Here is a 16,087-nt window from a genome sequence, read left to right on the forward strand (position 1 = left end):
AATACAACTGAGTGACTAAGCATTCATGCATGCATGAAAAAGTTTTAATAAACTATCTTCTAGTTTATGAATAGTTTAGCAGTTTGAAAAGGAGAAATTTTAGTATTGTAACTATTGATTTAACTTTAGATAATCAGAATAGAAGTGTGATGAGAACTATGTGGCAAATTCAGCTGTAATTTAACCTTTGAGTGGAGTATTAGAGCTTCTTATAACCTTAACACTTGCCTTATTATTCTAATCTATGTTACCGTATACATTTAAAAAATTTCTGGAATATTATAAGTCCTTAGTTTTTCATGTGATGATTTGATAAAATAATAGTTAACTTACTTTTATTTACTAGGTATTGAACACTTTTATTGCTAATTGGCTTTTGAGCCTTTTTACAGATAGCAGAAGGTTGGAATCATTTTGACTTGCTGTTTGCATTCCAGTAAACCCTGTCAGAACTCTTGAAAATATGTGACTAGCACTTAAGCCATTTCATGCCAAGAATTCTGCCGGAAATGCAACTGGTTAATGACACTCAATGTGACAACTGAAGTGAAAGCTTGAGTTAACAAGTGTATGAGATGTTTTAAAAGTGTTCCTTAACCCAGATTTTCTCTATTTCATTTCATTTCATGGTGTAAATGGCATGACATCCTAAATCATATGTGAAAGTGAAAGTCGCTCAGTTGTGTCCGATTCTTTGCGGCCCCATGGTCTATATAATCCATGGAATTCTCCAGGCCAGAATACTGGAGTGGGTAGCTGTTTCCTTCTCCAAGGGATCTTCCCAACCCAGGCATTGAACCCAGGTCTCCTGCCTTGCAAGAGGATTCTTTACCAGCTGAGCCACCAGGGAAGCCCTAAATCGTGCGTGCTGGGTTACAAACTAAACAAATTTGTGTTTAAAAAATCTAATTGAGTGTTGTATTTATTTTTATGTACAGGTCTTGCTATTTTGGAAACTACAAGAGAAAACTAGATTGGGGAGGTTTGGATTGGTAAGTGGACATGGCTCAGATATCCAGCAACAATGGATTTAAGAAATGCTCATCTTCCCCTCCAGAATCAACAAGAACAAGGGATGTGGACAAAGAAGAAGCATTACAGATGGAAGCAGAGGCTTTAGCAAAACTGCAAAAGGACAGACAGGTGACTGATAATCAGAGAGGCTTTGAGTTGTCTAGCAGCACTGGACAAAAAGCACAGGTTTATAATAAACAGGATTATGATCTCATGGTGTTTCCTGAATCAGATACCCAAAAAAGAGCAGTAGATATTGATGTAGAAAAGCTTACCCAAGCTGAACTTGAGAAACTATTGCTGGATGACAGTTTTGAGACTAGGAAAACACCTATATTGCCAGTTACTCCTGTTCTGAACCCTGCATTATCAGCACAACTCTATCTTAGACCTGCTGTTCAGAGAGGACAGTGGCCACCTGGATTATCTGGACCTTCCAGTTACACTTTACCTTCTATTTATCAGTCAACTTACAGTACTAAACAGACTGCATTCCAAAATGGCTTCAACCCAAGAATGCCTACTTTTGCATCCACAGAACCTATATATTTAAGACTTCCAGGACAGTCTCCATATTTTTCATATCCTTTGACACCTGCCACACCCTTTCATCCACAAGGAAGCTTACCTATCTATCGCCCAGTCATCAGTCCTGACATGGCAAAGCTGTTTGACAAAATAGCTAGCACATCAGAATTTTTAAAAAATGGAAAAGCAAGGACTGATTTGGAGATAAATTCAAAAACTACAATCAGCAATCTGCAGGTATCTCCAAAGTCTGAAGATATCAGTAAATTTGATTGGTTAGACTTGGATCCTCTAAGTAAGCCTAAGGTGGACAATGTAGAGGTAGAGGACCATGAGGAAGAGAAAAATGTACCAGATTTGCTAGCAGACGATCCCTGGGATGCTGTTCTTCTTGAGGAGAGATCACCAGCAAGTTGTCACCTTGACAGAAAGGTGAATGGAAAATCTCTTTCTGGAGCAACAGTAACAAGAAGCCAGTCTTTAAATATTCGAACAACTCAGCCTACAAAAGTCCAGAGCCAAATATATCAGGTATAGTCTTTTCTTACGAACTTCTCAAACTTAGTATAACACAGAATTCATGCTTGTATACATAATTTATTAGGTGAAAGAAATATTTTTTTGAGTTTTGTTTTCTTTTATTCTTAAGTACACTGTGCATCTTAGATTGTGTGATAAAGGATTAAATGTGTTTAGGCCAATTGAAAAATTAATTGCTATTAATATCTTTTTCTAGGATTGTGAGTTTTGAAAACCTAAGGATCTGGCTGTTGCTTATAGGCTTTTAGGATAATTTTTATCTGTCTCTCCCTCTCCATTCATTATATGTGGTCCTACTTTCTTTGCCTTAGCACCTTTATTTTTCAGAGGAGATGAGGAATTTTGGTTTTTAACTCCATTATAGAAATTCTAATGTATATTGTTTTATTGTTTTTAACCATGAAGGAATAGAAGAACAGGAGGGAGAAAGGGAGGTGAAAAAGGAAGAAAGGAAGGGAGGCCTCAGAGAGATGGGAGAAAAGCCATTTAAAGGACTCTGTTTAAACACTTATATTGATGCAAATGAAGAATAGAACTATAATCTATATAGTATATTTGCTGAGTTCATATAGTCTTACTGTCTGGAAGAATTAGATAAGGGTGCATGGAGCAGAATGTCTTCTCTTACAAGAGGGGGCAGTAAGGTTTAGACTTTTCCTTTCCATATATAGTATACCACTAAAGATTTTTGTTTTGCTTTTTATATCATCTGTGGATTCTAGGAATGTTTAAGCTTCATTCTCACCTTAATGTGAATCATATCATTCAGTTAATTAGATCAGCATTTAACTACTCTTTAGGCAGTGAGAATCAGCTAGGATTTCGGGAAGGAGAAGCAAATTTTGCATGATTGGGATGGATTTATGTTGAATTATTGATTTTTAAAAGCCATTTTAGGTGTCTGGGGAGAAAGCAGTAGATATTAAGGTTAAGAAAAAAGGATGAGGATGTTTTTGGATAACATGATCAGAATCCATAAAAATCTTAACCAGTGCAATGTGTTCCAAATACATTTTGACTGTAGCTCACACTGAGAAATACATGTTCTTAAGTTCTCTTCAGTTTTTCAATACTATTTGCACATTTAGTAATTTCTTAACACCTTTCAATTTAAAAGTCACAGGTTAATTTAACATTTTAAATTGGAATCATAAGTATAGTATCAGATTATTTTCTCTTAATATTCTATGTTGTCTTGGTTTTTGTTTTTACAAAGCATCTGTCATTTCCTAAAATATTTGTAAGGAGAAGGGAAGACTGAGCCAAATCAAAAAATGTGGGGAAGGGAGTGTACACCTAGGAGTGGAATTGCTGGCTAGTTTATGTTTAGCTTTTTGAGACCAGCAAACTGTTTTCCACAGTGGCTGCATCATCCCCTTTCCAACTCCCACAGTATATGAGAGTTCTAGTTTCTTTACATCCTTGTCAACACTTGTTATTTTCCATTTTGGGGGTTATAACCTTCCTAATGGATGGGAAGTGTGAAGTGGTATCTTATTGTGATTTTGATTGGGGTTTGCCTGATAACTAGTGATGTTGAGTATCTTTTCATATGCTTATTTGCAATTTCTTCATCTTTTTTGAAGAAATGTATGTTTAAATCATTTGTCCATTTAAAAAATTGGGTTGTTCATAGCAGCTTTATTCAGAAGAGCCAGAAAATGAGACAACCCAAATGTCCATCAGCTGATAATGGGCAAGCAAAAATGTGTCCATACAATGGAATATTATTCACCCACACAAAGGAAGCAGCATAGATGAACCTTGAAAACATTGTAAGTGAAAGAAGCCAGATACAAAAAAAACATGTAGATTCAATTTATTTATTTATTTTTTTTTTCAGTGTTACAGCTCCATTTTTATTTATAAGATAGCAGGAGAATCCAAGACTCGAAGAGAAGAGAGTGGAAGAGTGCGTGGGGAGGGAGAAAAAGAGAGAAAGAGAGAGAGCGCGCACGCATGCACGCGGGAGAGAGAGTCCGAGAGAAAGCGCTTTGGCTCCTCCTTTTATATGTTTTTTCCTGCACCTGGGCCTGCCCTATGCAAATTGGGCTTAGCCAGGAGTGCTGTTTGTTCTGTTTGTTCTGCCTGAAGTCTTCACTCTGGTCCTCGGACCTTCCTTGTCTTTTAGCCACCACCATTTTGGACTCCTTTTCCCTATTCTACCTACCTAACATTCCCCCCTCACGAGAAGGGAGGCCCAATTCTTTGGGAATAGGGTGTCGAGGTCTTTCTGGCTACTTCCTGCTGAACTGGGGCAGCGAGGGGTATTGGGCCTCCCCCTCTTGCTAGTCTCAATCCTCAGAGTCCTTATAGCGGTGTCCAAGGGTGTGTGATATTTTCTGTGGTCAGCTGTAGTTTTATATTTTTGTTGAACTGGCACTGCATGTTGTAGCTGGTTGACCTGGGCAGAGACAAAACAGGTTAGACAATTGACAGGACATGGAATAATCATAGGCATCATCAATATAGCATAACGAGGACTAGTAGGGGCATTGGTCAATTTTAAATTCACATCGCCAGGATAGCTCAAGTCCCTCCTTGTTCAGGGATCAGAAGATCTATCTCCTGTCTGTTTTGGAGTATAGTCTCTGTCAAGCTCTGTTGGCTCTTTAGAGCTATCCTGAGAAATCTTATCCCCAGAAGCCAGATTTTGGGGGTGTTCATTAGAATGGCACTCATTGGTAGTTCTGAATAGGTATCTGAGATCTCCCAGGGGCTCACAGGTGTATTGAGTGTCCTCTTCTGTTTTCTTCTACAGCTTGACTCGTGAGTAGTGAATCCAGGAGTCATGTCCTGGTACCTTGACTGCTGGTGGCAGAGGCTTAGCCTCTATGGTCTCAAAACTGGAGACTACTGCATACCCGGCTCTTCTTTTTCCATCCAAGACAAAGCTGCTTCCATCAGTGTACCAGATTTCCTCAGGATTGGTCAGAGGATCTTCTGACAATCCCTCTCGGGGTTTTGTCCAGTGGTCCAAGGTTTCTAGAAAGGGGAGAGAGCCCTTAACCGGAGGTCTTCTGGAATCTGAGACTGGGCCGCGTGAGCTTTCTGCTGAGTTCATTTTTCGCTGTCCCGGTTTCCAGCACGATGGGCCTTCCCCTGCGCTGGGTTTCTTCACCTTCTGCTTCTAGCACGGGAGCTTCGCTGAGTTGGGCTCCTGTTGTGCTTGGCCTCTTCCACGTAGAGGTTGTTTCAGCCAGGTTAAATCCGAGTCACGGCACCATAGATGTCACTCGAGTGTATGTTCCTCAGTTCTTTGTCTCGTCACAACAAAGATTTGGAGCAACGGACATTAAAGCCCTTGGCGCGTCACAGCTCTCAGGTCTTGGACAAACCGTGCTACAGCTCTTAGGCAAATCAGTGTTACAGCTCCATTTTTATTTATAAGATAGCAGGAGAATCCAAGACTCGAAGAGAAGAGAGTGGAAGAGTGCATGGGGAGGGAGAAAAAGAGAGAGAAAGAGAGAGAGCGTGCACGCATGCATGCGGGAGAGAGAGTCCCGTAGATTCAATTTATATGATATGTCCAGAAAACACAAATCCATAGAGGAAGAAAGCAGATTAGTGTTTGCTGAGGGACTGAGGGAAAGAGGAAATGAGGAATGATTGCCTAATGGGTACAGGGATTTGGGGGCAAGTGATGAAATGTTCTGAAATTAGAACATTGCAGTGTTCTTCCCATAATAGTGATGGTTTACACTCCATTATGAATGTATTGAGAGCCAACAAATTGTACATTTTTAATTGGTTAATATGGCAGATTTTATGTTCTAGGAATTTTTACCTCAGTTTTTTTTTTTTTTTTTAAAGAAAGACACTGGTCCCCTGATCCTCCTGTTATGCTTAGGCCACGTTCCTGCTTGATTCATATTTGGGTCAGTGTTCCAGTAGAGAGATCCCTCTCCAACTGTGGATCTCGTTTTTATGGACTTAACCATGATGGCATGTGTTTGACACTGTGTAGTCTGGATTAGCGATATCAGCTGTTTACAGAAATTGTTAGGAAAAGGGTAGCTGCCTAGAACCTGGAGATCTCATGACCTGTGGAAAGTTGCAGTCTCTGCTATCGGGGATAGAGTCTCCTCTGGTCCTCTGTGGAGCAGAGTTTAGACTCAGGCCTCCCATTGGTGGAAGGCAGAGCCCCTGATGGTCCAGGCAACCCAGAGTGAGCATCCAGGTCACTTTCAAATAATCTTCCTGCTTCTTGCATCACACTTCATATGAATGTGTTTGCACCTCTACAGTATATGGGTTGTAGCCACAGGATAATAGATTATCCTGAATTTAATAAAATATTTATAAATGACTTTGGTTTATTTCTTTTTTTACAATCACTGAGAGAGTAGAGACTTCCTTAGAATCCTGTGAGATCAGAGTGATTCATGCCTATTTCACTGTTGAGGAAACTGAAATGTAAAGAAGTTAAATAACTATTAATTTTTTCATGTAATGGCAGTGTTGTTATTAGTTAAATGAACTCATTTTAGAGATGTGTAACCATAGTCATATAGTCTAACCAACTTCATTTCATGGATCCAGAAACTTAGATCCAGAGAGTGACTTATCTCCAGTTAATGTCAGTATTTTCTTTTTCAGTTTCTTTGTGACTCAAAACCCATAGCATAGATTGACAGTGCTTTTGCTGCAAAGCACAGCTTCCTTTCCCTGTTGCCCTCTATGGTTTAGACGGGTCATTTCTGGTTAAACTGATGTTTTTTCCACCCTTTCGTTTGGTAGGGGCAGGGGTGTGATACTCATTTATGTTCCTTTCATTCTCTCTCTGCATACATCTTTTCCTACTCATTTTTAATATTTGTCACAGTATCATCTTGATATTTCCCAATTTGGGGTGCTTTCAGAAATCATCTTGCAGGACTGATGAGGACAGGTAGTTTTCTAAAGATATGTTTCCCCCAGCAAGATCTGTGAGTTCAGATCACATGGGAGTGCAGAGAATTACTAGTCACTCAGACTCTAGGAATTAACTAGGTTTCTGGGCAAGTTTTAGCAGAAACGTATTCTTAGATTTTCTTTAAAGTATAGGGGAAAGGATCAAGGAGTAAGCAGATTGGCTGCGAGAGGCATGAGTCAAAGCCAGGTAAGCAAAAATACCATGACTTGATCAGCTGATCAGTCAGAGATGGGAGCTAGATTATTACAGTGTACGTCAGAGCTTTACTAAATGACACAGTGTCTGAATTGAGGTGGCTTAGGCTTCTTAAAGGAGTTTAACTGTGGCATCGTGAGGTGTTATATAGTTGTTGATCATTCTGTTATATTCTACTCTGTTAATACTTATGTTTGACCACCACATTCTAAGAGGGACCAGTGAAGGTGTGTCTTGAAAAGAAAAAATTACAATGTTCAGGATCTAGAAGCTGTGCTATTTAAGGAACTGTTGAAAAGATTGGGCATATTTTACCTGAAGAAGAGAATATTAATTGGAGATAATTCACACTCTGAATCTGAGTTTCTTCATCTTTGATAATATCAAACCAGACTAGATGATTTCTGAGATCCTTTCAGGAATAATATTTCAAGTTTAGAAAGTTGCCATGTAAAAGAGGAAGTTGAAACTTTTTTTCTTTTAAAGTTTTACATTTTGGACATATGTTCTCAAAACAGTTCAAGAAGTAGACTATCTGAAAATCATGGTATGCTTGTAAAAAAGATAAAAGTAGTTTATGTACTAAATTTTCCAATTTATTGTGTTGCATTGTACAAATAGCTCTTTGTGCTAGGTTTTAATAGATAAGTGGTAGCAGGTGCTGAAAGTTAAAATACCTTTTATAGAAAGCTTAAAATTATACAAATCCTATTTGTTTATATTTTTTTCCTGTGAATTGAGAAATTCAGTTTAGTTTAGTTTTAAAATTCAGTGTTCCAAAAAGAAGAACAAGGACCAATGGGGAAGAAAACTCAAGGAGGCAGGTTATATAGTTAAATATCAATAACAAAATTTATAAATAGCCATTTGGTAATGGTTGCTCTCAGGGGGTCAGTGTATAGTTATTGGAGGTCTTCAATCAGAAGTTTAGTGTGAATTTGTTACAAATGCTATAAAAGGGATTTTGTTAACTCTTAAGATTTCATCATTTTGTTTGTGTACATGAAGATTAAGTTTGGTTTCATTTAGGCCAAAAGGGTAAACAGAATACTAATAGTAAGCTGACTTTGGAGGTCTATGGCACAAACATTGGCATGGAACTTTTAATTTTCACACACCATTCATTTCTATTCAATAAACTTTTCCCTGAGATTTCTGTTTTTTACTGTGAAGTAAGAATACAGTGCCTATTCTTTATAATTACTTTATGTACGTAAGTATTCATTTCCTGTAGAATTTTATGCTTTGTGGTAAAAACTCTGAACGGTGTTTTTCTTCTCACTCAGCAGTCTTACTTCCTATTTCCTTCTAGTGTCTTTTGTTCATAATAATCTAAATACTTTAGTTTAAATTTTTGTTTCCTAAAGGAAAAGACACGGTACTTAAAACTGTCTTCTGGCAATTTAAATTTAAATCACATTTTTAGTTAACAGCTGTAAATTTAGCTACTTCGAGTAGATTTCAAAGACTTTAGTAATGAATCAAATTATTTTCATAGAAATGGATTTGCAGAGTACTGATTCTATTAACATTATAAACATTTACATCCTAATTAGCACAATGTCTAACAGTAATTTTGAACACGAAGTAAAGTTGAATAAAATGTGGTTTTCCACTGTCTAGTTGTATGTAATACAGTATTTGAATAGATTACTGAAGTCTACAAACTTTAAAAAAAATTCAATTAAGGAAATAACTGACTTTGTTCTGAATAGCAACTGATACGTTTATATTTAATGCTTAAAATATGTTTATTGAAAACTTGGTGTTCCATCTAATTTCTGGGATAAGATGGCATGAATCTGGAACTTGTTTAGATGTAAAGCTTTCCCTTATTCTTATAACTACTTTATAAAGTATGCACTGGTAAGTTTTCATGAATTATTTCAAACCTGTATCACTTTCCTTAAACCTCTAATTTACCTTTTCCATTACCTTTTAAGAAAGTTGAATTATGGTTGATCTATAACACTGTTAATTCCAGGTACACAATATAGTATAGTGATTTGGTATTTCTGTACATTACAAAATGATCACCATGATAAGCCTAGTTACCATCTGTCACTAAATAATTACAATATTATCAATAGTATTCCTAAAGCTGTACATTCATCCTCATGACTCATTTAGTAACTAGAAGTTTGTACCTCTTAATTTCCTTCACCTATTTCACTCCCTCTACCACCCCCCCAATCTGTTCTTTATATCTATCAATCTGTCTGTTTTATTGTATTCATTTGTTCGTATGTTTTTTTATTTCACTTAGTATAATACCTTCTTGTCCACCTATATTGTCCCAAATGGTGAGATATATTTTATGGTTGAATAACGATCCATTGTGTGTTTGTGTATCCTGTACCTTCTTTATCCATTCATCTGTTAGTGGACATTTCAGTTGCTTCCATATCTTGGCTATTGTAAATAATGCTGAAATGAACATAGGGGTGTGTATATCTTATCAAATTACTGTTTTTGGTTTTCTTCAGAAAAATACCCCAAAGTGGAATTGCTGAGTCATAGGGTAATTCTATTTTTAATTTTTTGAGGAACCTCTCTGGTGGCTCAGACTGTAAAGAGTCTGCCTGCAGTGCGGGAGACCCAGGTTTGATCCCTATTTTGGGACGATCCCCTGGAGAAGGAAACAGCAACCCATTCCAGTATTTTTGCCTGGAAAATCCCATGGATGGAGGAGTCTGACAGGCTGCGTCCAGTCCATGGAGTTGCAAAGAGTTGGACATGGCTGAGTGACTTCACTTTCCGCATTGTTTTCCAGAGTGATTACCAATTTGCATTCCTGCCAATAGTCCAGTAGAGTGCCCTTTTCTCCACATCATCACCAACACTTATTTTTTGACAATAGCCGTTCTTACAGGTATGAGATGATACCTCATTGTGGCTTTGATTTGCATTTCCCAGTGATTAGCAACGTTGAGCATCTTTTCATGTGTCTGTTGGCCACTGTATATTGTCTTTCAAAAAATGCTCATTTTAAAGATCAAGTTGTTTGTTTTTTGATAGAGTTGTATGAGTTCTTTGTATATTTTGAGTATTTAGCCCCTTATTGGATGTATCATTTACAAATATCTTCTCCCATTCAGTAGACCACTTGTTCGTTTTGTTGATGTTTCCTTTGCTATACAAAAAATTTTAGTTTGATGTAGTCTCATTTATTTATTTTTGATTTCCTTACCTAAGGAGACATATTAAAAAAAATATTGCTAAGATTAATGTCAAAAAGCATACTGCCTCTTTTCTTCCTGGAATTTTATGGTTTCAGGTCTTACATTTAAGTCTTTAATTCATTTTGAATTTATTTTTCTATATGGTATGAGAAAATCCAGTTTGATTCTTTTTTTCCTGTAGCTGTCCAGTTTTCTCAGCACACTTTATTGAAGAATCTATCTTTTCCCTGTTGTATGTTCTTGCCTCCTTTGTCATGGATTAATTCACTGTGTAAGTGTGGGTTTATTTCTGGGCTGTTTTTTCTGGTCCAGTAATTGATGTGTCTGTCTCTCTGCTAGTACCATACTGTTTTGGTTACTGTAGCTTTGTTGGGTGGTTTGAAAGCAGGAAGCATGATACCTCCAGCTTTGTTCTTTCTAAAAATTGTTTTGACTGTTGCAGGGTTTTTTGTGTTTCCATACACATTTTATAATTGTTTGTTTTAGTTCTGTGAAGAATGGTATTGTTTGTTTGTGGGGTTTTTTTTGGCTGTATGGCATGTGGGATCTTAGTTCCCTGACCAGGGATTGAACCCATGCTCCCTGCAGGGGTAGTGTGGAGTCTTAACCACAGGAGAAGTCCCACCATTGGTATTTTGGTAAGGATTGTGTTGGATCTATGGATTGCTTTGGGTAATATGGTCATTTTAACAATATTAATTCTTTAGTCCATGAGGACAGTGTATCTTTCCATTTGTGTTGTCTTCACTTTCTTTCATCAGTGTCTGACAGTTTTCTAAATACTGGTCTTCTACCTGTATCAGTTAAATTTGTTCCTCGGTATTTTGTTATTTTTGATACAGTTGTAAATGGGATTGTTTTATTAATTTCTCATTCTGTTAGGTTTTGTGTATAGAAATACAACAGATTTCTATATATTAATTTTATATCCTGCAAAATTCATTTGTATCCTACTGAAATCATTTATTAGTTCCAGTAGTTTTCTGATGACATCTTTAGGAATTTTTCATATCGTGTCATCTGCAAACAGTGACAGTTTTACTTCTTCCTTTCCAAATTAGACTTCTTTTCTTTTTCTTGTCTGATTGTTGTAGCTAAGACTTCCAGTTACTTGGGTTTTTTTTTTCTTTTTTCTTTTTTTATATAGTGAGATCAAGGTTATTCTTAGTATGTACTTGTCCACCTCAGATTAATTTGCCTCTTTCTGGTTTGGAGGGAAGAGAGATTCCTTCTCTTTTCCCAAATGTAACTCATCTCTCTTTTCTTGTTCTTGTTTCCCCAAAGTATTTTTCTACCATTATTCTTTAAAGAGGAATTTGTACTTACAGTTTTTCCAGTTCCTCACCATCCTCTCTTGTTCCTATCATATTGCAGAAAGTTGTTTCTAGGAGTATGAATACTGATTTTCAATACAGTGATCATACTTACTGTCCAGCCTTGTTGCCCCATTTGCAACAATGTACCATATTTTTTTTCTTGAAACTTCTTCCATTGCCCTGGTTAAATCTACTTACTAGTTTTCTTCCTATAATCTTTGACTTCTTTTACTTGTCTAGCTTCTAAACATTGGTATTCCCCCAAGGTTTTGTTCTTGATTGTATTTAATATATCTTATTTGTTCTCTTTTAATCAGTACTTTATTCTTGAAGTTCTGAGATAGATATAGAGTTTGAAAGCTACTAGTCCAGATCACTTGGCAGCCTTTATAATCACATGAGCTAATTTCTTATAATAAATCTTTCTCCATTCTTATATGTCCCATTTTGATGCCCAGTAAGTGTAATTGCTTATGTATCCCTTAGCCTCCTAAAGAAACTGTCTCCTATTGGTGGAACTTGGACCCAAAATCCTTTGGTTTGCCTTGGTGATCCTGATGGTTGCTGACAACAGTTAGCAGAGAGAAATTTCCTTATAGAAAATTGCAGAAATTGGATGATTCTCAATTCAATATGTTTAACTCTGGAATAGAAATTTGTAATAGAATATTTCTCGATGATGACCAAACATCTATATGGATTTCCAAACCCAAAATATTTACTAGAGAACTCAGTATCTTCCCCCACAAACCTTTCTTTGTTTCATGTATGGGGTAATGACACTAGCAATTTTTCTTACTATCATTTGCCTCTTTCATTCATAGAAAAACATTTGAGGACAAAATGTGTGGGTTACAAATAATGACCATTCTTAGATCTCATCCTTAAAGAACTTGGGTTAGAAGGGGAGACAAGATGTGTGTATATAAGTGGAGTATGAAAGCCTTGAATGCTGCATAAAAGTTTGTGCAAGACAATTGAAGAAAAGAAATGATTTGATGCTTAAGTTGTTTGCAGTTTGAAGAAGGGATTGGGAGCAAGAGTTGAGGGAGTAGGTGTGAAATTGAAAAAAAATTATTTTTGGTTTCAGAAAGAATGGAGAAAAACAAGAAAATGATGACATTGATGTACAGATGAAATCGTTGGGAGCCCAGCTGTTTTTTACTTTGTGGACAGAACATTGAGTTAACTTTCCAGATTCTATTATTACCTTAATGTATGACTAGATAATTGATTATTATAATCTGTTTTTGCCACTGTCAGTTGAAACTCATAACCTGCTTGAAAGGAAGGAACTAATACATGAAAGGCACTGTAAAAAATATTTTTTTATTAAAAAAAAAACATCTAGGAATGCCATTAAGGAGATTCAGAATCTGTTAATAGGTGGAACATGAAAAACAGAGATAAGAAAAGATAGTTATAGGTCAACAAAAATACAGGTTTTTTTTTTTTTTTTTTAATAGCATTGCTTGTACTAGGTCTCAATGCTGTCTTTCTCTCTCTCTCTCTCTCTTTTTTTTTTATATTTATTTATTTATTTGGCTGTGCTGGGTCTAAGATGTGGTGCTCGGGATCTCTAGTTGCAGCATATGGGATCTAGCTCCCCGACCAGGCCCCCTTCCCAGAGTCTTAGCCACTGGGAAGTCCCTCTCTCATGTTTTAGAGGGTTTTTTTTTTTTTTTTTTTAAGGAGACTTTGTTGTAAGGTGATTAAGCTAGGTTGCCTAGGTTGAAATACTAACACTTTTTCAGTCCTGTGACCTTGTTGCCTCTTTAACTTCTCTGTGCCTCATTTTTCAATGTGTAAAATGGGGATAATAGTCATGTTACACATCTACTAGAACTTTGTGAAAAATAAATAATACATACATATGTACATAAATGACCAAGTTTCTCACAGCAGAACCTGGCATGTAAGAAATGCTCAGTAATTGCTAGATATTTTTGTGTGTGGCATCTCACTGTATTTTAGGTATTATAATAATTATAAGACTTATTTTATAGAATACATTAATTATGAAAATTACTGCTATTTTAGGAAATAATTGAAGGAACTACCAAGTGCCTTATAATTTTTCAGTGTTTTATGATCACTATGGCAAATTCACTGGTTGTATGAAAGTAACTTTTAACTTGTTTTTAGTGGGAACAAAACATTTAACAAATTAAACCAATGGTTGAGTGCCTTCTGAATTGGATGTAAAGTTTTAAAAAAAATAACGAAATTCAAATTAAATTTCATTCTTGTACTCAAGGAGCTTTCATATTAGGACAAATATAAAACAGGATGTAATGATATGGTATTTGGTTCAGACTAAGTATTTAGAAATGTTAGGAGGGAAGAAATGCTCCATACTAAATTCTCAAAAAAGACAGTGTAGATGAAGTGGCATTCCACTGGGCCTTAAAAAATTAATGGATCTTGGACTTGTGCTATGAGGGAAAGTTAGGAGGAAGCTCTGAAGACAAACAGCAAGGATTTAGAGGCAAGATAATTCAGTTTGTACTTTATAGGAACAGGATATGATTCAGGTTCACTGGATATAGTATTCATTTGGGAAGTTCTGGGAAATACAACTGGATTAGATTGTGGCAGACTTGGAGTGGCAAACCAGAGGCTTTGTTTAGAAATGCATTTTTCTAACCAGAAAATATTTATATATTTGTTCTCTAATCTTGCTTGTTATATCATCTCTTACATCTAAGTAGGATAGTATTTTGAATGCTAGAAAGAAAATTAAGTCTCTGTATAACAAAAAAAAAGACAATTTTCTTTAAAACAACAAACATTTATTTATTTTTGGCTGTACTGGGTCTTCTGTGCTCTGTGGGCTTTTCTCTGATTGCGGGGAGTGGGGCCTGCCCTCTAGTTGCAGTGCACAGACTTCTCATTGCAGTGGCTTCTCTTGTGTAGCATGGGCTCCTGGGTGCGGGCTTCAGTAATTGTGGCTCCTGGGCTCTCGAGCACAGGCTCAATAGTTGTGGTGCATGGGCTTAGTTGCTCTCAGGCATGTGGGATCTTCCTGGACCAGGGATCGAGGTGGATTCTTTACTACTGAGCCACCAGGGAAGCCTGACGTTTTCTAATTCTAATGAAACTTCTGTGTTTAAACCATATTGTTCCTTGGTGATAGAGTATTAAAGGTCTAGAAATATGAAAATCCGTTCTTAGAATAGTATGGTCTATTTGCTATAATACTTTTTTTTTTGGTAACACAAATTAACTTCTGTAACTGGTACCTATGGGATTGATGTCAGTATAATGGGGAAGTAGCATTTGTTTTAAAATCATCTTTCCCAGCATATTAATACTTCAAAGCAGTCAAGAACAAACTCTCTCATAGTTAAAGGGAAAGCCTTAGTAATTCAAGAAAATACTAGAAAAACACTGAAAGTTCTACAGAAGTAAAAAACGGTGGCTTCAAGAACAGTTCCACATTCCACAGGGGCAAGCATTCTGGTGAAGCAGTGAGTGTAGACAGAGAAGCTGTAAAGACATTTCTTTTTGCATTAAGAACTTTGGTGAAGAAGTCTATATCCTGGATTGTATTTTTAACTTCATTGAAATTCTGCTCTTCAGAACGCATATAACAAAGTAGGAAGCAGGAGCTCCAGGATTTAAAGAGGCTTCAAAGAATAGAAGATCATAATTCTAGGTGCAAATTTAAGTAGAGATTTAACTGTGCTAGTATTTTTGTAAGGACTTCTCGTTGTTTTAGTTAGGACTTTGATTACACTGACTTTGGGTAGTCTGCCTTTATTTTTATCCATGAACTCTGTTTTTTGTAGTAGCAGCTTTTCTAGAACTCCAGGCTGGTCACTTCACCATGTATATATCATATTATAGCAGAAAAGGCTCTGCCATGTTTTAAAAGCAGTAAATTAATAAAGGAATTGTTGCCCTGAATTTTCAGTTTAATTATCTGACAAAGCCTTGTGTGCTGTGGTTATTGAAATCCACCACAACTCTTGAAACTTATACATGGTGTTCTCCTTCACTCAATTTCAAGTTGAGAATGTTCCCATTCTAATTTTAAGGGAAATTTACATTTGAAATTTATGCTAAATCAAGTATTTTTATGTAGTAAGTCAAAACACCTCTAAATGGACTCTGCTGTTTGACTATGCTTAGGTAGTGAATTTTTGTCCTTAAATGTTTTTGATCAGAAATTTGATCACAGAAATTTTGGTCAGACATAAACTTAACTTTTGAAAGATTGTCAGGATGTTTGTACCAGTTTATTAACATAGAAAATGCCCACTCACTCCTAAAACTCATTCTTTATTAGAGGAGTCCCGGTTCCAAATGGGCTTGATCTCTTCCTTTTCATAAAACAGAGTGTAGTCCTTTGATTTCATTTAGCTGTTGACTTTCTGAAGTATTCATTTCTGAAA

The 16,087-nt window shown here is 36.4% G+C and overlaps 1 protein-coding gene across 1 annotated transcript in view; it reads left to right on the forward strand.

The window, feature by feature from the left end:
- PIK3C2A (phosphatidylinositol-4-phosphate 3-kinase catalytic subunit type 2 alpha) overlaps positions 1 to 16,087 on the forward strand; it is a 108,922-nt gene that overhangs the window by 35,095 nt on the left and 57,740 nt on the right. Inside the window, exon 2 of the mRNA XM_061440674.1 lies at positions 939 to 2,073. Within this exon, the coding sequence (XP_061296658.1) occupies positions 1,003 to 2,073 (1,071 nt within the window). The 5' untranslated portion in view covers positions 939 to 1,002. The remainder of the gene's footprint in view (positions 1 to 938; positions 2,074 to 16,087) is intronic.

This window comes from Bos javanicus, chromosome 15 (assembly GCF_032452875.1).
Source record: "Bos javanicus breed banteng chromosome 15, ARS-OSU_banteng_1.0, whole genome shotgun sequence".
Lineage (NCBI taxonomy): Eukaryota > Metazoa > Chordata > Mammalia > Artiodactyla > Bovidae > Bos > Bos javanicus.